Genomic DNA, 24436 nt, shown 5'->3' on the forward strand with positions numbered 1-24436 from the left:
CGTGGATTTTCTCCGGGTGCTCTGGTTTCTTACCACACTCCCAAAGATGTGCAGGTTTGCAGGTTAATTGGCTTGGTAAAATTGTAAATTGTGTAGGATGGTACTAATCTAAGTTAGCGTGTGTGTAGGATGGTACTAAACTAAAATAAATTAAACACGCACCTGCTCACATCAGGACTAGGATTCCCTCTTTTCTTTTACTCAACTTTAGACTTTAGAGACACTATAACCATATATAACCATATAACAATTACAGCACGGAAACAGGCCCATTCGGCCCTACCAGTCCACGCCGACCACTCTCCCTGACCTAGTCTCATCTACCTGCTCTCAGACCATAACCCTCCAATCCCCTCCCATCCATATACCTATCCAATTTACTCTTAAATAATAAAATCGAGCCTGCCTCCACCACTTCCACCGGAAGCTCATTCCACACAGCCACCACCCTCTGAGTAAAGAAGTTACCCCTCATGTTACCCCTAAACTTTTGTCCCTTAATTCTGAAGTTATGTCCCCTTGTTGGAACCTTCCCCACTCTCAAAGGGAAAAGCCTACCCACGTCAACTCTGTCCGTCCCTCTTAAAATTTTAAAAACCTCTATCAAGTCCCCCCTCAACCTTCTACGCTCCAAAGAATAAAGACCCAACATGTTCAACCTCTCTCTGTAGCTTAAGTGCTGAAACCCAGGCAACATTCTAGTAAATCTCCTCTGTACCCTCTCCATTTTGTCGACATCCTTCCTATAATTTGGCGACCAGAACTGCACACCATACTCCAGATTCGGCCTCACCAATGCCCTGTACAATTTCAACATTACATCCCAACTTCTATATTCGATGCTCTGATTTATAAAGGCAAGCATACCAAACGCCTTCTTCACCACCCTATCCACATGAGATTCCACCTTCAGGGAACAATGCACAGTTATTCCCAGATCCCTCTGTTCCACTGCATTCCTCAATGCAGCGGAAACAGGCCCTTCGACCCACCGAGTCCGTGCCGGCCAGTGATCGCCCAGTGACCAGTGCTGACCGACACACACTCGGGACAATTTACAATTTCTACCGAAGCCAATTAACCTACAAACCTATATGCCTTTGGAGTGTGGGAGTAAACCGGAGCACGCGCAGAAAACCCACGCAGGTCACGGGGAGAACGTACAAAAACCGTACAGACAACACCAGTATGGATTCCAGAACATGGGGTCACAGTTTGAGGATAAGGGGGAAGTCTTTTAGGACCGAGATGAGAACGTTTTTTTTCACACAGAGAGTGGTGAATCTGTGGAATTCTCTGCCACAGAAGGTAGTTGGGGCCAGTTCATTGGCTATATTTAGAGGGAGTTAGATGTGGCCCTTGAGGCTAAAGGGATCAGGGGGTATGGAGAGAAGGCAGGTACGGGATACTGAGTTGGATGATCAGCCATGATCATATTGAATGGCGGTGCAGGCTCGAAGGGCTGAATGGCCTACTCCTGCACCTATTTTCTATGTTTCTATGTAGTCAGGATCGAACCCGAGTCTCTGGCGCTGGTAGGCAGCAACTCTACCTTATTCTCAAGGGTAAGGCTCTGCCACTGGCAACACAGAGGGAGAAGCAGACAGCACTTTGATTGGAAATCTCACCAAAGGGCACATCATTAGGTAAAGAACATCATGTCCATATCTAAAGCACAGGACTTGCAGCATCCAGCTTACACTGAAGGTATTTCCAGACAGACTGTTAGTGACCCAGACAGTCTGGTCCAACATACCATTGTCCGAAAGGACAGCAGGACTCCTTGCTGATTCCATCCTCAGATCATAGTGAGAGATTCCAATCCAATTATTAATAGCACGTTCTTGTACGTCGTCAGCATGACTGTGTGTTTCGTGTTTCACGTTTAAGAGATACAGCGTGGAAAACAGGCCCTTTGACCCACCGAGTCGGCGCCGACCAGCGACCTCCCCACACACTCACGCCATGTCATTCCCCTTTCGCATCCTACACTGTACGTGGCGAATTTACAGGGGCCATTTAACCGACAAACCTGCGCATCTTTGAAGTGTTGGAGGAAACCGGAGCACCCGGAGACAACCCACGCGGTCAAAGGGAGAACGTGCAAACTCCGTACAGACGGCACCCGTGGTCAGGATCGAACCCGGGTCTCTGGCGCTGCAAGGCAGCAACTGCACTGCTGTGCCACCGTGCCGACCACTCAATCTCAGAGCAGACGTTCCCAGGAATCAGTAGAAATAGTGCATTTCATCACGCAGGCTGTGGAGGCATAGATACATTGAAAATAGGTGCAGGAGTAGGCCATTCGGTCCCTCGAGCCAGCTCCGCCATTCAATATGATCATGGCTGATCATTCAAAATCAGTACCCCTTTCCAGCCTTTTTCCCTTGATTCCCTTAGCCCTCAGAGCTAAGTCCAACTTTCTCTTGAAATCTCTTACGTCAGTGGATATTTCTAAGGCAGAGATAGATAGATTCTTGATTAGTGCGGGTGTCAGAGGTGATGGGGAGAAGGCAGGAGAATGGGGTTAGGAGGGAGAGATAGATCAGCCATGATTGAATGGCGGAGTAGACTTGATGGGCCGAACGGCCTAATTCTACTCTTATCACTGATGACCTTCTGAGACTTTGACCCCTTTCCCCCTTCCTGCATGCAAATGCTAGTCTCTGTTATAGGCTATGATGGAAACCAAACCAAAGAGGCGGCACGGTGGCGCGGTGGTAGAGTTGCTGCCTCACAGCGCCAGAGACCCAGGTTCGAGCCTTACCACGGGTGCTGTCGGTAAGGAGTTTGCACGCTCTCTCCGTGACCACTTGAAGGGGATTATCTCTGGGTGCCCGAGTTTCCTCCAAAGACAATCGGCATCTGTTAATTGTAAATGGCCCCTGGCGTGTAGGATAGTGCCAGTGTACTCTGTGTAGGATAGTGCCAGTGTACTCTGTGTAGGATAGTGCCAGTGTACTCTGTGTAGGATAGTGCCAGTGTACTCTGTGTAGGATAGTGCCAGTGTACTCTGTGTAGGATAGTGCCAGTGTACTCTGTGTAGGATAGTGCCAGTGTACTCTGTGCAGGATAGTGCCAGTGTACTCTGTGTAGGATAGTGCCAGTGTACTCTGTGTAGGATAGTGCCAGTGTACTCTGTGTAGGATAGTGCCAGTGTACTGTGTAGGATAGTGCCAGTGTACTCTGTGTAGGATAGTGCCAGTGTACTCTGTGTAGGATAGTGCCAGTGTACTCTGTGTAGGATAGTGCCAGTGTACTCTGTGTAGGATAGTGCCAGTGTACTCTGTGTAGGATAGTGCCAGTGTACTCTGTGTAGGATAGTGCCAGTGTACTCTGTGTAGGATAGTGCCAGTGTACTCTGTGTAGGATACTGCCAGTGTACTCTGTGTAGGATAGTGCCAGTGTACTCTGTGTAGGATAGTGCCAGTGTACTCTGTGTAGGATAGTGCCAGTGTACTCTGTGTAGGATAGTGCCAGTGTACTCTGTGTAGGATAGTGCCAGTGTACTCTGTGTAGGTCGCTATTCACAAAATGCTGGAGTAACTCAGGAGGTCAGGCAGCATCTCAGGAGCGAAGGAATGGGTGACGTTTCGGGTAGAGACCCTTCTTCAGACTGATGTCAAGGGGGGCGCGACATCATGGCGGCACGGTAGCGCAGCGGTAGAGTTGCTGCTTTACAGCGAATGCAGCGCCGGAGACTCAGGTTCGATCCTGACTACGGGTGCTGCACTGTAGGGAGTTTTGTACGTTCTCCCCGTGACCTGCGTGGGTTTTCTCCGAGATCTTCGGTTTCCTCCCACACTCCAAAGACGTACAGGTATGTAGGTTAATTGGCTGGGTAAATGTAAAAATTGTCCCTAGTGGGTGTAGGATAGTGTTAATGTGCGGGGATCGCTGGGCGGCGCGGACTTGGTGTGCCGAAAAGGCCTGTTTCCGCGCTGTATATATATGATATATGATATGATATGAAAGGAAGGATATAGGTGGAGACAGGAAGATAGAGGGAGAACTGGGAAGGGGGAGGGGAAGAGAGGGACAGAGGAACTATCTAAAGTTGGAGAAGTCAATGTTCATACCGCTGGGCTGCAAGCTGCCCAAGCGAAATATGAGGTGCTATTCCTCCAATTTGCGGTGGAATTTTAGATAGTTCTTCTGTCCCTCTCTTCCCCTCCCCCTTCCCAGTTCTCCCTCTATCTTCCAGTCTCCACCTATATCCTTCCTTTGTCCCGCCCCCCCTGACATCAGTCTGAAGAAGGGTCTTGACCCGAAACGTCACCCATTCCTTCTCTCCTGAGATGCTGCCTGACCCGCTGAGTTACTCCAGCATTTTGTGAATAAATACCTTCGATTTGTACCAGCATCTGCAGTTATTTTCTTACACTCTGTAGGTCGCTGGTCGGCGCGGACTTGGTGTGCTATATCTCTAAAGTCTGGTGTGACATCTTAACCGAGCAATGTTTTGGGGGATTTTTTGTCCATCAGATTGGTCCATTTATTTTTATTGCTCTTCCCTCTTAATCAATCGGTTTAGTATTTAGTCAAATGTATTACAAGCTCAATGAAGCACTTCCACCCTCGCCATTGGCTACTTACATTACCCCACTTTTTATTGAAACAATTTTTTACACCCTGCCTCATTTTGCCAACAGCCTTTTAAATCACACAAATAATTTTTAATTCAGTTTCTTGCCTCGTCTCGATGTGGAAGCCAACCGCAAGATAATTACTATGCTTCACATTTTGAAAAATAATACTTCATCCCCTTCTCATGAAACCAATCTAAAGTCAGTTAGCGAGGAAGTTGATATAATTATCTCGCTGAACTTTGAAAATCTTCAGAATTATGTAGTACCGCACAGGGTCGTCTTGTCGTGGGTGTAAGAATTTGTCTTAATTGGAGCTAAAAATCAATTAAAAATAATTGAAGCAAAACTCAGTTAAAACAGAAAAGTGATTTCATACCAATCCATTAAACATTCCCTCAGTAATGTTATTCTCAGGTTTAGTTTAGTTTAGTGATAGAGCATGGAAACAGGCCCTTCGGCCCACTGAGTCCGTACCGACCAGCGATCCCCGCACATTAACACTACCCGACACACATAAGGGACAAATTACAATATTTACCGAAGCCAATTAACCCGACAAACCTGTACATTATTGAGTGTGGGAGGAAACCAGAGCACCCGGAGAAAACCCACGCAGAACGTACAAACGCCACACAGACAGCACCTGTAGTCAGGATCAAACCCGGGTCTCTGGCGCCATGAGGCAGCAAATCTACCGCTGCGCCACCGTGCCGCCCTTTAGTTTAGATGTTTAGTTTAGTTTGGTTTAGCTTAGTTTAGTTTAGTTGAGAGATACATGATGGGAACATGCCCTTTGGCCCACCGAGTCCACGCCGACCAATGATTACCCATCCACACTAGTTATGCCACTACTGCTGCTCCACCATTAGTGGTCACGGTGGCACAGTGCTAGAGTTGCTGCCTTACATTGAATGCAGCGCCGGAGACCCGGGTTCGATCCTGACTACGGGTGCTGTCTGTACGGAGTTTGTACGTTCTCCCCGTGACCTGCGTGGGTTTTCTCCGGGATCTTCAGTTTCCTCCCACACTCCAAAGACGTGCAGGTTTGTAGGTTAATTCGCTTGGTAAATGTTTTTTTTTAAATTGTCCCTAGTGGGTGTAGGATGGTGTTAATGTGCGGGGATCGCTGGTCGGCGCGGACCCGGTGGGCCGAAAGGGCCTGTTTCCGCGCTGTATCTCTAAACTAAACTAAACTACATATTCGGGGCAATTTACAGAGGCCGATTATCCTGCAAACCCGCAGGTCCTTGGGACGTGGGAGAAACCTGGTCACAGGGAGAACATGCAAACTCCACACAGACAGCACCCGAGGTAAGGATGGAAGCCGAGTCTCTGCCGATGTGAGGCAGCAACTCTACCGCTGCGTCGCCCTGCCGCCTGGTGTAAGATTCACTGCACTGATTTATCCTTATCCTTCCGGACATCCCTAAAGTTCTAAATCACATAATCCAGAATTCTTCACATCTTTCATTAACCGGTATTACTGTTTCAAGTCTCAGGAACGCATTTTATTTTCTCATCGTGACTTAATTTACTTCATCGTGACTCCCCCCCAAACACTTCACTGGCAGAAGAGCCAAACCACTCATCAAAGACCACTCAGAAGGTCATTCCTTCATCTCCCCTCTCCTGTCAGGTTGAAGGTACTCGAGCTCAGAAGCAGATGATACCAGATTCCAGAACAATTTCTTTCCACGATTCTTTCACCGTCTATGTCTCTCGTTTCCCTTTCCCCCGACTCTCAGTCTGAAGACCTGAAACGTCACCTATTCCTTTTCTTCAGAGATGCTGTCTGGCCCGCTGAGTTACTCCAGCTTTTTGCATTTATCTAAAAAAATTAAGGATGTATTTTCACCCAGAGAGTTGTGAATTTGTGGAATTCTCTGCCACAGAAGGCAGTGGAGGACAATTCACCGGATGTTTTCAAGAGAGAGCTAGATTTAGCTCTTAGGGCTAACGGAATCAAGGGATGTGGTGAGAAAGCAGGAATGGGGTACTGATTGCGGATGATCAGCCATGAACACATTGAATGGCGGTGCTGGATCGAAGGGCCGAATGGCCTACTCCTGCACCTGTTGTCTATGTTTCTATTACCACTCATGAACAGACGTCAAAAAAGTTCACAGCCCAGAGGTATGAATGTTGATTTCTCTCCTCATCCCTCCCCCACCCAAGTGGTACCAGCTTCAAAGTCGTCTTGTTGATTCTCATTGTCTGTAACTCGTTTTCACCTAGCCCACAGCTAACAATGGCCCGATTCCTTTATCATCGTTACTTTTTTGCTAATCTTTCATTCCTTTGTTCTATACCTTGCCACTTCACCGTCTACATGTCTCGTTTCCCTTCCCCCCCCCCCCCCCCCCCACTCTCAGTCTGAAGACCTGAAACGTCACCTATTCCTTTTCTTCAGAGATGCTGTCTGGCCCGCTGAGTTACTCCAGCTTTTTGTATTTATCTCCAAAGCTAAGGATGTATTTTCCTACACAGGATGTATTGATAGTATTTTGATTTTTTTTCCCAAAATAAATAATCACAAAAAAAAATCATGTGCTGCTTTAATAACTGCTTGGTTAGAGAGTCGTACAGTTATAGAACCGTGTAGCATGGGAACAGGCCATTCGGTACAAGAAGGGTCTGAAGAAAGGTCTCGACTCGAAACGTCACCCATTCCTTCTCTCCACAGATGCTGCCTGTCCCGCTGAGTTACTCCAGCTTTTTGTGTCTATCTTCAGTATAAATCGGCATCTGCAGTTCCTTCCTATGTCATTTGTACAATGGTGCCCTCTGCTGCCTTCTCGGAGATGTGATCCTGATAAGATTTACTTCAATGGTACTTTATCGTTCTCTCTTTGCATACGGTTCAGTCACAGCCCTGCTGTACATTAGGAGTGGCACCTCATATTTTGCCTGGGCAGCTTACAGCAGAGCGATATGAACATTGACTTCTCTAACTTTAGATAGTTCCTCTGTCCCGCTCTTCCCCTCCCCTTCCCAGTTCTCCCTCTATCTTCCTGCCTCCACCTATATCCTTCTTTTGTCCTGCCTCCCCTGACATCAGTCTGAAGAAGGGTCTCGACCCGATACGTCACCCATTCCCTCTCTCCAGAGATGTTGCCCGACCCGCTGAGTTACTCCAGCATTTTGTGATCCCTTCACATCTTTTTGATTGCAATACTTGGTTTTACAATCACAGCATCACACAAGCAGCTGGCCGGTAATCACAATTCCAGCGCGGCACGGTGGCGCAGCGGGTAGAGCTGCTGCCTTACAGCGCCAGAGACCCGGGTTCAATTATGCCTAGGGGCGCTTGTCTGTACGGAGTTTGTACGTTCTCCCCGTGACCTGCGCGGGTTTTCTCCCGGATCTCCAGTTCACTCCAAAGATGTGCAGGTTTGTAGGTTAATTGGCTTGGTATGATTATAAATTGTCCTTAAGTGTGTGTAGGATAGCGTTGGTGTGCGGGGATGGCTGGTCGGCGCGGACATGGTGGGCCGAATGGTCTGTTTCCGCGCTGTATCTCTAAACTAATCTAAACACTGTAAAGCTGCCATAACTATGCCATCTGCTGGATTACAGGCTTAGTTGTTATCCAGGCAATTGCCATAATGCAAATCCTGTTTTCAAAGTGAACTGTTTGAACCCATGAGCATTGGAATCGATAATGCAGGATACGCTTCATCACAAGTTCCTGAGTATAAATGTCATCAACAATTTGTCCTGGACCGACCACATTGATGCTGCCACCAAGAAAGCTCGCCAATGCCCTTCAGCCCACCGAGTCCGCGCCCACCAGCAATCCACATACACCAACACTATCCTACACACCATGTAGGACAGTTCACAATCTTTGCCGAAGCCAATTAAACTTACAAACCTCTACATCGTTCGACTGTGGGAGAGAACCAGAGCACCCGGAGAAAACCCACGCGGTCACAGGGAGAACGAACAAACTCCGTACAGCAGCATCCATAGTCAGAATCAAACTTTAACTTCAGATAGTTCCTCTGTCCCTCTCTTTCCCCTCCCCCTTCCCTGTTCTCCCACTGTCCTCCTGTCTCCGTCTACATCCTATCTTTGTCCTGCCCCCTCCCCTGACAGCAGTCTGAAGAAGGGTCTCGACCCGAAACGTCACCCATTCCTTCTCTTCCGAAATGCTACCTGACCCGCTGAGTTACTCCAGCATTTTGTGTCTACCTTCAACCTACAAACCTGTACGTCTTTGGAATGTGGGAGCAAAGTGGACCACCCAGGGAAAACCCAAGCAGGTCACGGGGAGAATGTACAAACTCCGTACAGACAGCACCCTGAGTCAGGATCGAACCCGGGTCTCTGGCGATGTAAGGCAGCAACTCTACCGTTGCACCACATTGCCGCCCCAATTACCCAAGCCTTTGTCAGCTTTAGGATGAAGGGCCTGTTTCCGTGCTGTATCTTTCAATCTATCAATTCAATCAATCAAGTCACCATTCTTCCTGACTCAGAAATATGTGGATGGTCATTCATTGATTTTTTTAGATTTTTTAGATTTAGAGATACAGCGCAGAAACAGGCCCTTCGGCCCACCGGGTCCGCGCCGCCCAGCGATCCCCGCACACTAACACGATCCTACACCTACTAGGGACAATTTCTACATTTGCCCAGCCAATTAACCTACATACCTGTACGTTTTTGGAGCGTGGGAGGAAACCGAAGATCTCGGAGAAAACCCACGCAGGTCACGGGGAGAACGTACAAACTCCGTACAGACAGCACCCGTAGTCAGGATCGAACCTGAGTCACCGGCGCTGCTGTAAGGCAGCAACTCTACCGCTGCGCCACTGTGCCGCCACCGTTTTCTGGGCTTGAATCCTGCAATTCCTCTACAATGGCACCAGAGAACGACTTCACCAAAGATACTGCTGCAAATAGCGATAAGCAAGGAATACTGGCCATTGTGATGACACCGCTATCCTGTTGATGAATAAAAAAATTATTCTGTAATCCATGTATAAAATATAATAATTGCAAAGAGTTTAGTTTAGAGTCTACATCGGCCAGAGATGACCCCTACCCCACCCCTCCGTACTTTAGCACTATACTGAACGCACCAGGGACAAGTAACAATCTTTACCAAAGCAAATTAATCTATAAACCTGCACGTCTTTGGAGTGTGGGAGGAAACCGGTGCACCCGGAGAAACCCACGCAGTCACAGGGAGAACGTACAAACTCCGTACAGACAGCACCCGTGGTCAGGGTCGAACCTGGGTCTCTGATGCTGCAAGACAGCAAATCGTGCAGCCGAGTCTGACTGAATAAGTCCTCTTCCGTATCCCTCAATATAATGTCCCCCTGGCTCAATCGTTAATTTTATCTACATTGTTTAAGAAATTACATAAATAATTTAGAAACACACCACCTAATCTTTTCCAGTTTACATATTTATGGAATATTCCTAATTTGCTTTGTGTATACGTGACACTGGTTTAGGACTTAATATAAAATTCTCCCATATTATAAATTATCCTTCCCCAAAGGCCCTTTCCCGCATTATTATTTAGCTCATTCTCACAGTGCAATATTAATTCTAAAAATAGCTTACTTTCTCATTTGGTCCCTCGGAGATTCTGTGTTTTTTACTAATTGATTCTTGTTTTCCAATTTTCTTTCATTATTGAAGCCTTTCTGCTTTCTCTGCTGAATTCCGACACATTCCCGATCTTTTGACTTACTGCTCTTTGTGACAACCGTTATAAGCCTTCTACTTTTTAATCTACTATTAACTTTAACTTAATGTGGAGGCTTTGGAACGGGTGCAGAGGTTTACCAGCATGACAGCGTCTGGATTTGTGGGTATTAGCTACAGGGAGAGGTTGGACAGAAGCTAGAGACAAAGTGCTGGAGCAACTCAGCAGGTCAGACAGCAGCATCTTTGGGGAAAATGGATAGCTGATATTTCGGGTCGGAACCCCTTCTTCTGACTGTAGTCTGGAAACCAGACAAATTGGGGCTGGAAAATCAGACCTGGATTACTTTCTCTGGAATGCCGGTGTTTGTGGAGAGACCTGATGGCATAGATAGGATAGACAGTCAGAATCTTTTTCCCAGGATGGAAAAAGTAGGGGCATAGCTTTAAGGTTAGGGGGGCAAAGTTTAAAGGAGGTGTGCGGGACAAGGGCGGCACGGTAGCGCAGCGGTAGAGTTGCTGCTTTACAGCGAATGCAGCGCCGGAGACTCAGGTTCGATCCTGACTACGGGTGCTGCACTGTAAGAAGTTTGTACGTTCTCCCCGTGACCTGCGTGGGTTTTCTCCGAGATCTTCAGTTTCCTCCCACACTCCAAAGACGTACAGGTATGTAGGTTAATTGGCTGGGTAAATGTAAAAATTGTCCCTAGTGGGTGTAGGATAGTGTTAATGTACGGGGATCACTGGGCGGCACGGACTTGGTGGGCCGAAAAGGTCTGTTTCCGGCTGTATATATATGATATGATATGATATGATATGATAATTTTTTTACACAGAAGGTGATATCTGGAACACACTGCTGGTGGTTTTGATTGAAGCAAATAATTATTCACTGGAGTTTAGAAGGATGAGAGGGAATCTTATAGAAACATATAAAATTATTAAAAGGACTGGACAAGCTAGATGCAGGAAAAATGTTCCCAATGTTGGGCGAGTCCAGAACCAGGGGCCACAGTCTTAGAATAAAGGGGAGGTCATTTAAAACTGAGGTGAGAATAAACTTTTTCACCCAGAGAGTTGTGAATTTGTGGAATTCTCTGCCACAGAGGGCAGTGGAGGCCAAATCACTGGATGGATTTAAGAGAGAGTTAGATAGAGCTCTAGGGGCTAGCGGAATCAAGGGATATGGGGAGAAAGCAGGCACGGGTTATTGATTGTGGACGATCAGCCATGATCACAATGAATGGCGGTGCTGGCTCGAAGGGCCGAATGGCCTACTCCTGCACCTATTTTCTATGTTCTATGTTAATGGCATTTAAAAGACTCTTGGATAGGCATATGGATATGCAAGGAATGGAGGGATATGGATTATGTGCAGATAGATAAGTCTTCTTCTTCTTGCGTATGGCGTGCACAGCCTAAAGTTGTTGGTCAAGGGTAGACATGCAGTCCAGGGCAGCATCAGTTGCTGGGTGGATGGCCTTGATGCCACCAGGGAAAAGCCTCAGTGAGCAGTCGTTCACGATGTGTGGGATGGTCTGGTCTGGATATCCGCAGTCGCAAGCAGGGCTGTCTGTCATCCCCCACTTGTGCAGGTGGTGGGCTGTTCTTGCATGGAGGGTGCGGATACTGTTCGGGGTTAGCTATTGCTTGGGATGGAGGTCAACTCCCGGTGGTTTCACTGTGAGGTCTGCGATGTGTGTGGGGTGGGAGACTGCAACCGTCAGGTGGTCCACCCTGTTTCAACTGGTGCAATCAATCCGACGTGCACAATCTAATAGATAAGTGATGGTCTGAGCATCATTTGCAGCACAGAGATTGTTGGCCGAAGGGCCTGTTCTTGTGCTGTACTGTTCTCTGCTTAACCAGGCTTGGAATATTTTTTCCTGTTTGGTATTTTCGTCTATTATGAATTACATTTGTAAATGATTGTGCCATCAGGCATCAGCCCCCAGTCTTGGACAAGGGATGGCAGATCAGGAGAGAAGAGCAGGACATGTCCCCATTTCACACACGTCATCACGTAACGGGCGGCCACCTCCACCCGCCGCGTTACGTCACTGCGTCGGGCGCGTTGGCATGCCGAGGGTCCTACGTCATCGCGCAGAGCGTGCAAGGGCCGCCGCACTCTTCAACAGGGGTGTACCGGGACTCGCTGCGGACACGTTAAAGCTCAGTCGGCAGGGGAAGATGACATGTGCGTGGAGAAGAGGGTGGTTGTTGATGCATTTAGAGGGTGTGGGGGTTGTGTGGGTTGTGTGGGTGACGGGGAGGGTGTAGGGGCGATATGAGGGGAGTGGAGGGTCACGCACCCCCCTCCCCGCTGGAGGGGTTGGTTTGGCTCGGGCGGGTGGAGCGGCCGGCTCTGCGCATGCTCGCTCTTTTCCGGCCAACGCGATCGAGGCGCCATGAGGTGGGACCCGCGGCCCCAGACACCCAGGGACCGGGGATACGGCCCAGACACCCAGGGACCGGGGATACGGCCCAGACACCCAGGGACCGGGGATACGGCCCTGACCCGCGGCCCCAGACACCCAGGGACCGGGGATACGGCCCAGACCCGCGGCCCGGGGATAAGGCCCTGACCCGTGGCCCGGGGATACGGCCCTGATCCGGGGATACGTCCCAGACACAGAGACCCGCGGCCCGGGGATACGGCCCAGACCCGCGGCCCGGGGATACGGCCCTGACCCGGGGATACGGCCCAGACACAGAGACCCGCGGCCCGGGGATACGGCCCAGACCCGGGGATACGGCCCAGACACAGAGACCCGCGGCCCGGGGATACGGCCCAGACACAGAGACCCGCGGCCCGGGGATACGGCCCAGACCCGCGGCCCGGGGATACGGCCCTGACCCGGGGATACGGCCCAGACACAGAGACCCGCGGCCCGGGGATACGGCCCAGACCCGGGGATACGGCCCAGACACAGAGACCCGCGGCCCGGGGATACGGCCCAGACCCGGGGATACGGCCCAGACCCGGGGAGCGGGGACCGGCGAGGGGCCCAGACTCGGACCCGGGAACGGCCAGGGAGCGGGAAGTGCCCCAGACCCGGGGGTCGAAGGCCGGGGAGCGGAGCGGACAATGGAAGACCGACCCGGGCCACGGAGAAGGGCAGCAGCGGCCTGGAGAGGCCCCGAGCCCCGGTCTCAGGCCCAGCGGGAGGCGGCCTGCAGAGGCCCAGCCTCGGCCCGCCCGCCTTACTCTGCCGCCACACGGTGCACAGGGCCCGGGAGGTGGAGAACCGGTGGGGTTAGAACGCAGAGAGCTAGAATGGATCGGATGGGCCGAATGGTCGGTTTGTATCGTGGGGGAGATATTAGACGGGTCACTATCAGACACACCAGCAGGAGCACCGCGGGTCGAGCAGCATGTGGAGGGGGTGGGCGTTTCGTGTCTATCAGTCCTCACGCAGGGGCTCGACCATTCCTTAATGGAGAAACAAAGAACTACAGACGCTAGTTCACAGCAACAAGTGCTCTTTTAAATGATGGGAGCAGAATTAGGCCATGCAGCCCATCAGGTCTACTCCATCATTCAATCATGGCTGATCTATCCCTCCTAACCCCATTCTCCTGCCTGCTCCCCATGGCCATACTAATCATGAATCTGTCTCTGCCTTAAATATATCCACTGACTTTGCCTCCACAGCCTTCTGTGAAGTGCTGGAGTAACTCAGCAGGTTCGGCAGCATTGGACATGTCACAGTGAAATTCATTTGTTTTGCATTCCATCCACAAGGTATGCAAAGAGTCACCACATATAGGGTGCCGCCAGGTACAAGGTGTTCATTATAGTCCCCAATAGTCTCTCTTTGTTCTCGTCGTCTGACTCCTCCACGTAGGTTCCCCATTGGAACATGGATTAGTGACGTTTCGGGTCTCCTGAAAATTCAGTGTGAAAGAGGAGTTTGGCCTGAAACGTCGCACATTCATGTTCTGGAGATGCTGCCTGACCAGCTGAGTTATTCCAGAATTTTTTGCCCCCCAAAATATGAGACGTGGACTGGTCACTCCTTGAGCAGATGTGAACTAATTTCACTGGTAGACACAAAATGCTGGAGTAACTCAGCGGGACAGGCAGCATCCCTTCTCTCCAGAGATGCTGTCTGTCCCGCTGAGTTACCCCAGCATTTTGTGTCTACCTTTGCTTTAAACCAGCATCTGCAGTTTTTTTCCTATATAACTAATTTCACTGGATCAGTTGTGCCTTCAGCTGCTGGTTCCTTTTACAACCTCTTTTTATATAATTTTCAAACAATCTTGCCGAACTACCTCGTCCAATGTTTCTGCCGTCAGTTTTAATGACTTGTGTGGCTCTGAGAAGTGCCCTGGGGATGTTTTGTTTGTCAGTGGCCTGCAATTCCCCCGCTCACACCAGTTCCATGTTATACCATTTGCATATCGACTCCACGCGCCATTTTTAGAGGCCAATGAACCAACAAACTTGCACGTCTTTGGGATGTGGTAGCAAACCAGTGCAACTGTAGGAAACCAACATGGTCACAGGGAGACCGTGCCAACTCCACGCGGGCAGCACAGATCTCCACACGGAGATCAGGAGAGAACCTGGATCACTGGCGCTGTACGGCAGTGGCTCTAGCGGAAAGGAGATTGTCACCGTTTCAGGATGGCCAGTCCCGATACAGGGGGTCGACCTGAAACACTGACTATCTCATGAGGTTCCTCCAGCACAGTTTTATGTCACCAGAACGCAAGGCAGATAATGGTAACTTATTCTTGATTTCACAGTCTGCTTTCCTTTAGTTTGAAGATGTAATTGCATAGAACATTAAATAGCAGTAATAAATTTATTCCTCTTGAGCAAACTCTGCCATTTTTTAAACCCATTGCCAGTCAGATGTTGGTTTTGATTTCAACTTTCTGCCCATTCCCTGTAGTCTGGAGTCCTTAATAAACCAAATATCTATCTAAGTCTTCCCATGATTTAACATCCATCATCTCCATGCTCCTATTGGGTTAATCTTTTCAAAATCTTTCTTCAATGAGCCTTACTTCAATTGCATTTTTCAGTTTGGTTTGGACATTGCTGAGGTGAATTTTAAGTCAGTTGTTCAACTCAACCCCAACCAGAATACCGAATAACCAGGAATTGTGCATTTATCCATCCAGGCATAAACTAGTTTTGTTCTCTTTTTCAATACAGCATGCTTAGGCTTCAAAAGAGGCTTGCCTCCAGCGTATTGCGCTGCGGGAAGAAGAAGGTATGGCTGGATCCCAATGAAACCAATGAGATCGCCAATGCCAATTCTCGTAAGTATGCGCTTTAATCTGATCTTGTTCGTCCTTATTTTTCTGTCTGTTCCGTGTGCCTTCAACTGCCCTCTTCTGAATGAGCCCAAATATCTGTGTTTCCACTTATGCTTGATTTCACAGTCTGCTTTCCTTTAGTTTGAAGGTGTAATTGCATAGAACATTAAATAGCAGTAAGAAATGTATTCCTCTTGAGCCTTGTTCATAATTTTGATGTTGAACATGTAGACCTGTTTGGCCTTGAAGGATGATGCAACAGACTGTACAGCTTAAATGTATGGCTGGGATAATTATTTATTGGCCAGGGAATTGTTTTTATTTCAGTTGGGTGCTAAATTTAATCTACTTAAATAATCTAAATTCTTAGCTTAGGGGGGGGGGGGGGATATGTAATACTTAAAATACCCAATGTTGTTTCCCTAGTTGTGCAGTTGTAAATTGTCCCTAGTGTTTAGGATAGAGCTAGAGTACAGCTGATCGGTGTGGACTCGTTGGGCTGAAGCGCCAGTTTGACTTCTCCAACTTTAGATAGTTCCTCTGTCCCTCTCTTCCCCTCCCCCTTCCCAGTTCTCCCTCTATCTTCCTGTCCACAGATAGGCTGCATCCCAGAGTGCTTAAGGAAGTAGCCTCAGAAATAGTGGATGCATTAGTGATAATTTTTCAAAACTCTTTAGATTCTGGAGTAGTTCCTGAGGACTGGAGGGTAGCTAATGTAACCCCACTTTTTAAAAAGGGAGGGAGAGAGAAAACGGGGAATTATAGACCAGTTAGCCTAACATCGGTAGTGGGGAAAATGCTAGAGTCAGTTATTAAAGATGTGATAGCATTACATTTGGAAAGTGGTGAAATCATCGGACAAAGTCAGCATGGATTTACCAACGGCAAATCATGTCTGACGAATCTTATAGAATTTTTCGAGGATGTAACTAGTAGAGTGGATAAGGGAGAACCAGTCGATGTGTTATATCTGGACTTTCAGAAGGCCTTCGACAAGGTCCCACATAGGAGATTGGTGTACAAACTTAAAGCACACGGTATTGAGGGTTCAGTGTTGAGGTGGATAGAAAATTGGTTGGCGGACAGGAAGCAAAGAGTAGGAATAAACGGGTCCTTTTCGGAATGGCAGGCAGTGACTAGTGGGGTACCGCAAAGCTCAGTGCTGGGACCCCAGTTATTTACAGTGTATATTAATGATTTGGACGAGGGAATTGAATGCAACATCTCTAAGTTTGCGGATGACACGAAGCTGGGTGGTAGTGTTAGCTGCGAGGAGGATGCTAGGAGGCTGCAGAGTGACTTGGATAGATTAGGCGAGTGGGCAAATGCATGGCAGATGCAATATAATGTGGATAAATGTGAGGTTATCCACTTTGGCGGCAAGAACAGGAAAGCAGAGTATTACCTGAATGGTGACCGATTGGGAGAAGGGGAGATGCAACGTGACCTGGGTGTCATGGTGCACCAGTCATTGAAAGCAAGCATGCAGGTGCAGCAGGCAGTGAAGAAAGCGAATGGCATGTTGGCATTCATAGCAAGAGGATTTGAGTTTAGGAGCAGGGAGGTTCTGCTGCAGTTGTACAGGGCCTTGGTGAGACCGCACCTGGAGTACTGTGTGCAGTTTTGGTCTCCTAACCTGAGGAAAGACGTTCTTGCCTTAGAGGGAGTACAGAGAAGGTTCACCAGATTGATCCCTGGGATGGCGGGACTTACATATGAGGAAAGACTAGATAGACTGGGCTTATACTCGCTGGAATTTAGAAGACTGAGGGGGATCTTATAGAAACATATAAAATTCTTAAGGGGTTGGAGAGGCTAGATGTGGGAAGATTGTTCCCGATGTTGGGGGAGTCCAGAACCAGGGGTCACAGCTTAAGGATAAGGAGGAAGTCTTTTAGGACCGAGATGAGAAAACATTTCTTCACACAGAGTGGTGAGTCTGTGGAATTCTCTGCCACAGAAGGTAGTTGAGGCCAGTTCATTGGCTATATTTAAGAGGGAGTTAGATGTGGCCCTTGTGGCTAAAGGGATCAGGGGGTATGGAGAGAAGGCAGGTACAGGCTACTGAGCTGAATGATCAGCCATGATCATATTGAATGGCGGTGCAGGCTCGAAGGGCCGAATGGCCTACTCCTGCACCTATTTTCTATGTTTCTATCCTTCCTTTGTCCCACCCCTCTGACATCAGTCTGAAGAAGGGTCTCGACCCCGAAACGTCACCCATTCCTTCTCTCCTGAGATGCTGCCTGACCTGCTGAGTTACTCCAGCATTTTGTGAATAAATACCGTTGATTTGTACCAGCATCTGCAGTTATTTTCTTACACTAGTTACCGTGCTGTATCACTAAACTGAGGTAAAGGACTGGGCAAGGAAATGGACTTGAGGCACAGGATAAAGTTCCAGATTTTATTAAATGGCAGATGGTTTTTAAATTTATGTGTGGCCAATTCCCGTTAATTTGTCAAATGTTTGGTACAGTATTTTTAGTTCCAGTAATTCCGCTCCGTGCTTGGATTTTTATTGTGTTGAGGTAAAATATTCTCAAACAATGAGTTTCGTCATCAACCCTCCTTCCTGTATCTAGGTCAACAGATTAGAAAGTTGGTTAAAGATGGCCTGATTATTCGCAAGCCCGTCACGGTGCATTCACGGGCTCGATGCAGGAAGAACACCATTGCACGCAGAAAGGGACGCCATATGGGGGTTGGTAAGTGCTTTTCCTGCCGTCCAAAAATTAAATATGCCGCAGGATCTTCCATTTTGTCTCTTTATTTGGTCCGAGTCTTGGGTAGACGGCGAATATATTGCATCAGCCGTTGGTATTCTAGTGCTTTGACATTAAAGAAAATTATGTAACCAAATGGGTTTATTTAGTTAGCTGTAATATGACTTTTGGTGGGAGATTTAACCCTGGGCAGTTATTAGTAGTTGGTAGCCACACTTCTACTTAGCAGCTGGTAGTTAGTAGCCACACACTTCTACATACCAACTAGTAGTTAGTAGCCACACTTCTACATACCAGCTGGTAGTTAGTAGCCACTCTTCTACATACCTGCTAGTAGTTAGTAGCCACACACTTCTACATACCAGCTAGTAGTCAGTAGCCACTCTTCTACATACCTACTAGTAGTTAGTAGCCACACACTTCTACATACCTACTAGTAGTTAGTAGCCACACACTTCTACATACCTACTAGTAGTTAGTAGCCACACACTTCTACATACCAGCTAGTAGCCAGTAGCCACTCTTCTACATACCTACTAGTAGTTAGTAGCCACTCTTCTACATACCTGCTAGTAGTTAGTAGTCACTCTTCTACATGCTAGGTAGTAGTTAGTGGCCACTCTTCTATATACCAGCTAGTAGTAGCCACTCTTCTACATATCTGCTGGTAGTTTGTAGCCACTCTTTTACATACCTGCTAGTAGTTAGTAGCCACACTTCTAGTGAGCAGGAATGAAAACCCCTAACCCACACTCCAAGCTGTCCACCAAAAAGTCGTGATGGCCACCAAGGTTTAGTGCTCTGATTGCTTGTCGGCTTTGCGAGTGGGTTAGGCGTTTTCATTCTTGTTCGGTAGGCATGACCTGGTGGGATGCTTTTAGAAGTTCTGCTTATATCCACGCCAAGCCTTAGGTGTGTGTTAATGTGGGACTATTTTGTGAAATGACCTGCTGTGTGCGACAAAACTTGTCCTTTAAATTCCATTATGGAACTGCAGAGTGGCTGAATTGCCCAGCAGCTACTATAGAATAAATGAGGACGGGTTCTGACCCGAAACGCCACCTATTCCTTTTCTCCGGAGATGCTGTCTGTCCGGCTGAGTTACTCCAGCAATTTGTGTGTCTCTTTAGAATAAATGCAAATTCCAATATCATACATTCTGTGTTGACCTGTCTCAGCAGTCACCTTGGGTGACTCATTTACCGACTGAAAATCATCTTGTGTTTCCTCATAACTCAGTTGCTTGCATCCTGCTTCTTAATTTTCCGGCTTCGGTTGACCATAGCAATGATGAATTGGTGGTGATTTTCCCCAGGGCATGTTTGTTTTGACTCTGTTTCCTGTGCTTTGTGTGTGATTGTTAAAACGTTCCTTTGGGTGTGCTCCTGGGCAGGTAAGCGCAAGGGTACAGCCAATGCCCGTATGCCTGAGAAGCTGTCCTGGATGAGAAGGATGAGAATCCTGAGGCGTCTGCTTCGTAGATACAGGGAGTCGAAGAAGATCGATCGCCACATGTGAGCTTCCATTCAATACTGTGCCTAGAAAAGCCGTGCCCGAAGGTTGAGAGCTAGTCTCGAGGATAGGCTTGGCCCATACGCAAAGCCCAAATGGTTATAGTATTCTCTCCCCCACCCCTCCTCCTTAGCCCGAACTATGTGGGAGCCAATCTCCCATTACTTCTCTCCAAAGATGCTGCCTGTCCCGCTGAGATACACCCAACATTTTGTGTCTACCTTTAATCTCACAGGTCAATTAGATTATGGCTAATCCATCTATTTTACTCATAACTGACTTAAAACTAAAAATTGACCTAGCACCACTGATTCCTTGAGGAATCGAGATGCAAACGTACTCTGCCTTTACCATTGCTGCAATCCGTTTGCTGAATCACTTGGTCTATTGACATCTTGATGAGCTCGTGGTTCAATCTGCGATGCCGTCAGTTATTTCATTGCAAAACAAAAATTAAGAACATTGTATTTTGGAGATTTTGAGCTTTGTACTCCATGGTCTGAAAGTACTAATCTCAGTGTTCCCTACTTCCTGCGCTCCTGGCTAAAACCAATTAGGTTAATTAAATCCACGTGAATCTTTCTAATGAGGTTCAAAATGAACTACACAAACACCAATTCAGCTGGGTACTGTGGTGTACAGTAATATTGTCAGTGCGTTCTGGCAAGAGACTTTGAAATACTTGAGTTCCCCTTGGATCTAACTAATTGGAAAGTCGCCTTGGTGTAAATAATGCAAAAATTGGATTACAGAAATGCAATTTCTTACGCACTTTCAAACTGATTCCATCCACTTGGAAATCGAGCATGAATATTTTCGGATGCACATTTTAAATTGTAAATTAAATCTGTGCTGTATTTTGCGATAATTTATTCATTTACCTTGAACGGTATAATTGTTCAAAATATTTTATCCTCGGGGGCATTTAAAAATAAAGTCATCAACTTTCAGCGGTCTGAACGGATAAGAGCTGTGTGGTTTTTTTTTTACGCTACCTGTGCAGGTATCACAGTTTGTACCTGAAGGTGAAGGGTAATGTGTTCAAGAATAAACGCATCTTGATGGAACACATTCACAAGCTGAAGGCAGACAAGGCTCGCAAGAAGCTTCTGGCGTAAGTGTTTATAGATTTCAAAGAAGTACTTCCAATTTAGATTGCCATTTAATTTTTGACTCTGGGTATGAGTGCGTTAGGCTCTTGGGATTGGTTAAACCTCCTTTCTAATTGTCTTAAGCTTCAGTGCCTATTTGAAGAACCATTTAATTGAATCATGTTTCAAACTTGATTTAAAAATAGCTTTTTGAGGGTTTTTTTCCCCTACGTTTTCCCTCAATAAGACGTGCTGTTTCGACGGCTGCTTCAATCCTGCCCTACCACGGTTACTCAGTTTAGAAATACAACATGGAAAGCGATCCTTTAACCCACCAAGATTGTACCGACCGGTGATCACCCTTACACTGCTTCCACCCTACACACTAGGGGCAATTAACAGAGACCCAATTAACTAACAAACCAGCCGCTTTTGGAAACTGGGATTAAACCAGAGCATCCTGGACAAACCCCACACAGTCGCGGGTAGAATGATACATACTGCGTACAGTCCTCTAGCCTTGGTCGAATCCGGGTCTGTGCCACTGTTGGGCGGTGCAGCGGTAGAGTTGCTGCCTCACAGCACCAGAGACCTAGCTTCGATCCTGACTGCGGGTGCTGTCTGTACGGAGTTTGTACGTTCTCCTTGTGATCGCGTGGGTTTTCTCCGGTTGTTCCACTTTCCTCCCACATTCTCCCAAGTTCAGGTTGGTAGGTTAATTGGCTTCTGTAAATTCCCTAGTTTGTAGGATACTGCTAGCGTACAGGATGATCGCTTGGCGGCACGGCTGAAGGGCTTGTTCGCGCACTATCTCTAAAGTCTAAAAGTAAGGCAGCCACTGGGCCACCCTTAAACCTCAGTCCTACTTGTAAACTTGGTAGTTACAGCACCTAGTTGGCTGTCCTCTTTACACTATATACGTTAGCATCCAAAGTTCTTGTCTATCCTAACTCACTACACCCTTCACTCCAGTGCTTCCTGGCCTACACCTGTTATGGCTCCCAGTTCAACAGGACTGATTTCTAAAGTCCTTTTATCTTTTCCCCTCTTTCTAATCACCCTCTTGGGTACAAAGTGGTGGAGTAACTCAGGGGTTTTCCAGATGTGCTGCCTGACCTGCTGATTTACTCCAGCACTTTGTTTTTTATTGTAAATGAGCAGTTCTATAAATCTGCAGTTCCCTGATTCTACACCCTCTGACATAATTGTGCTCAATTGGTGTAGTTGCTGTACCATTCTTGGCTGCCAAGGCCCAGGTCTTTATCCTTTCCTTGCCAAGCGTACTATTTAAGAAGTTAGACAAAAAATGCTGGAGAGACGGCAGCTCTGGATAAAAGGAATGAGTGACGTTTCAGATCAAAATCCTTCTTCAGACTATTGTCTATCTTAGGGGAGTCTGAAGAAGGTTCTCGACCTGAAACGTTATTGTTCCTTTTCTCCGGAGATGCTACCTGAGCCGCTGAGTTACTCCGGCATTTTATCTCTCTTCAGCATATTTGTAGTTCCTACTGTTATTTAAGAATACTTTGTGAGTGGTTTTGGTCAGTTGCCTTGATACCTTGTGCGGCTGTGGATTATTGATAAAGTCCTTGTGATATATTTTGGTGTATTCTATTAATGTGTATGAGGTTAACCAGCGGGCATTCAAACTAATAGCACGGCAATTATCGGCGTTGCCGTTCTAAACAAGCTGCACACTTGGACTGTGGCATCCCGCTCTGAAGCTGATGCAATGTTGCTGACTGGGGTTCATTGTGTTGCAGTGACCAGGCGGAGGCTCGGAGAACGAGGACCAAGGAAGCTCGCAAGCGCCGTGAAGAACGTCTGCTGGCCAAGAAGGAAGAGATCATCAAGACTCTCGCCAAGGAAGAAGAGTCTAAAAAATAAAGCTGATCATCTTGTACAGACGTAACTAATTAAAAGCTGATCATTGTGCTGCCTTGGTTGAGCTGTTTTCTTTTGCACATAAGCTGGCAGTAGGCCCTTCAAGCCTGCCTTGCCATTCAGTAAGATCTCGGCTGATCTCATTGTAACCACAACTCTACTTTTCTAACCATGGTAACCTTTCAGGAATACATCAATCTCTGCCTTAAAAATGATTGAACCATGCAGCAGCCCCTCCACACTGATCACGTTGCCCAACTGAGCTCATCTCACTTGCCCACGCTGGCCTACATGCCTCCAAACCTTTCCTAGCCATGCACCTGTCCGAGTGTCTTTAAAATATCATAATTGTGCACTACATCTGGTTTGCTCCAGATATGGATCGCTCTGAAAATGTCTCGGGCTGCTTTTAAATCCTACCCCTCTTGCTCTCTAATGGTAGATTCCCTACTGTGGGGAAAAGACTGGCCATTTCCCATGGATTTTCATTTTATATACTTCTAGGGCGCCCTGCAACCTCCAGCACTCAGAAGGGAAGAAAGTCGCAGTGCATCCTGCGTGCCCTTCGAATTCAAACCCTATAGTCTTCATAATAGCCTTGTAGATATTTTTAGCACCTTTTCATTGTGTTTTTGAAATTTAATTTTGATTTTTTCTTTCCCCATTGTACTTCAATGGGGAAGATGGTGTCACTGTACTGAAGTACAATGGGGGGAAAAAAAGGTTTTATTTTCTTGCTTTCAGGTCAAATAATAGACTATATGAATACAATCAAGCACAGATAGAGAACAGGTAAAGGATACAACATTTTGCTGTCTTGGACAGAACAGTTGCCACACCAAGCTGTATTCTATAGTGCATCTAGAAATTGGTAGGAATCATTGGAGGCATGCTGAATTTCCAGTCTTGCGGAAGTAGAGGTGTTGATGTGTTTTCTTGGCTGCATTATTGATGTGGCTGAACAAAATCAAATTCAGTAAACCCTTGTTATAACCTTGTGCCGTGATGGGGGGGGGGGGGGGAAGATGGTATCTTATTGTTGATATAACCGAGTAAAGGATTATTGTGTAAATAGTCAAGTCAAGTCAAGTCAATTTTATTTGTATAGCACATTTAAAAACAACCCACGTTGACCAAAGTGCTGTACATCTGATTAGGTACTAAGGAAAAAAATGAAACATACAGTAGCACGCAAACAGTTCACAGCGCCTCCTCAATGAGCCTCAAATGCTAGGGAGTAGAAATAGGTTTTGAGCCTGGACTTAAAGGAGTCGATGGAGGGGGCAGTTCTGATGGGGAGAGGGATGCTGTTCCACAGTCTAGGAGCTGCAACCGCAAAAGCGCGGTCACCCCTGGGCTTAAGCCTAGACCGCGGGATAGTGAGTAGCCCCAAGTCGGCCGACCTGAGGGACCTGGAGTTAGAGAGGTGGGTTAGAAGATTTTTGATGTAGGGGGGGGGGGGGGGGGAATGTCCATTTAGGGCTTTATACGTGAATAGGAGGAGCTTGAAGTTGATTCTGTACCGTACAGGGAGCCAGTGGAGAGAGGCCAGAATCGGGGTGATGTGGTCCCTTTTACGGGTACCTGTCAGGAGTCTCGCTGCGGCGTTTTGGACCAGTTGCAGGCGGGACAGGGAAGATTGGCTGATCCCAGTGTATAGGGAGTTGCAGTAGTCTAGGCGGGAGGAAATGAAAGC

The 24436-nt window shown here is 47.4% G+C and overlaps 1 protein-coding gene across 2 annotated transcripts; it reads left to right on the forward strand.

Moving 5' to 3' along the window:
• The first annotated feature begins 5265 nt into the window (after positions 1-5265).
• rpl19 (ribosomal protein L19) lies at positions 5266-22791 on the forward strand. Of its 2 annotated transcripts, none has more exons than XM_078424701.1 (6): positions 5266-5271; positions 15424-15530; positions 18113-18235; positions 19647-19767; positions 20769-20879; positions 22620-22791. In XM_078424701.1, exons 1-6 carry the CDS (start codon positions 5267-5269, stop codon positions 22741-22743), a joined length of 591 nt encoding a protein of 196 aa, XP_078280827.1. In that variant the 5' UTR covers position 5266; the 3' UTR covers positions 22744-22791. The 2 variants fall into 2 exon arrangements, with proteins under 2 accessions (XP_078280827.1, XP_078280826.1); XM_078424700.1 differs by lacking the exon at positions 5266-5271 and adding an exon at positions 12610-12666.
• The last annotated feature ends 1645 nt before the right edge of the window (positions 22792-24436 follow it).

Source organism: Rhinoraja longicauda, chromosome 29, assembly GCF_053455715.1.
Source record: "Rhinoraja longicauda isolate Sanriku21f chromosome 29, sRhiLon1.1, whole genome shotgun sequence".
NCBI classification, from domain to species: domain Eukaryota; kingdom Metazoa; phylum Chordata; class Chondrichthyes; order Rajiformes; family Arhynchobatidae; genus Rhinoraja; species Rhinoraja longicauda.

What these genes read in the sequence shown, in the direction of transcription:
- rpl19 (XM_078424701.1), top strand. An exon ending in GGGACGCCATATGGGGGTTG is followed by an intron (nt 18,236 to 19,646) that starts GTAAGTGCTTTT and finishes GCTCCTGGGCAG; the next exon opens with GTAAGCGCAAGGGTACAGCC. An exon ending in GCTCGCAAGAAGCTTCTGGC is followed by an intron (nt 20,880 to 22,619) that starts GTAAGTGTTTAT and finishes ATTGTGTTGCAG; the next exon opens with TGACCAGGCGGAGGCTCGGA.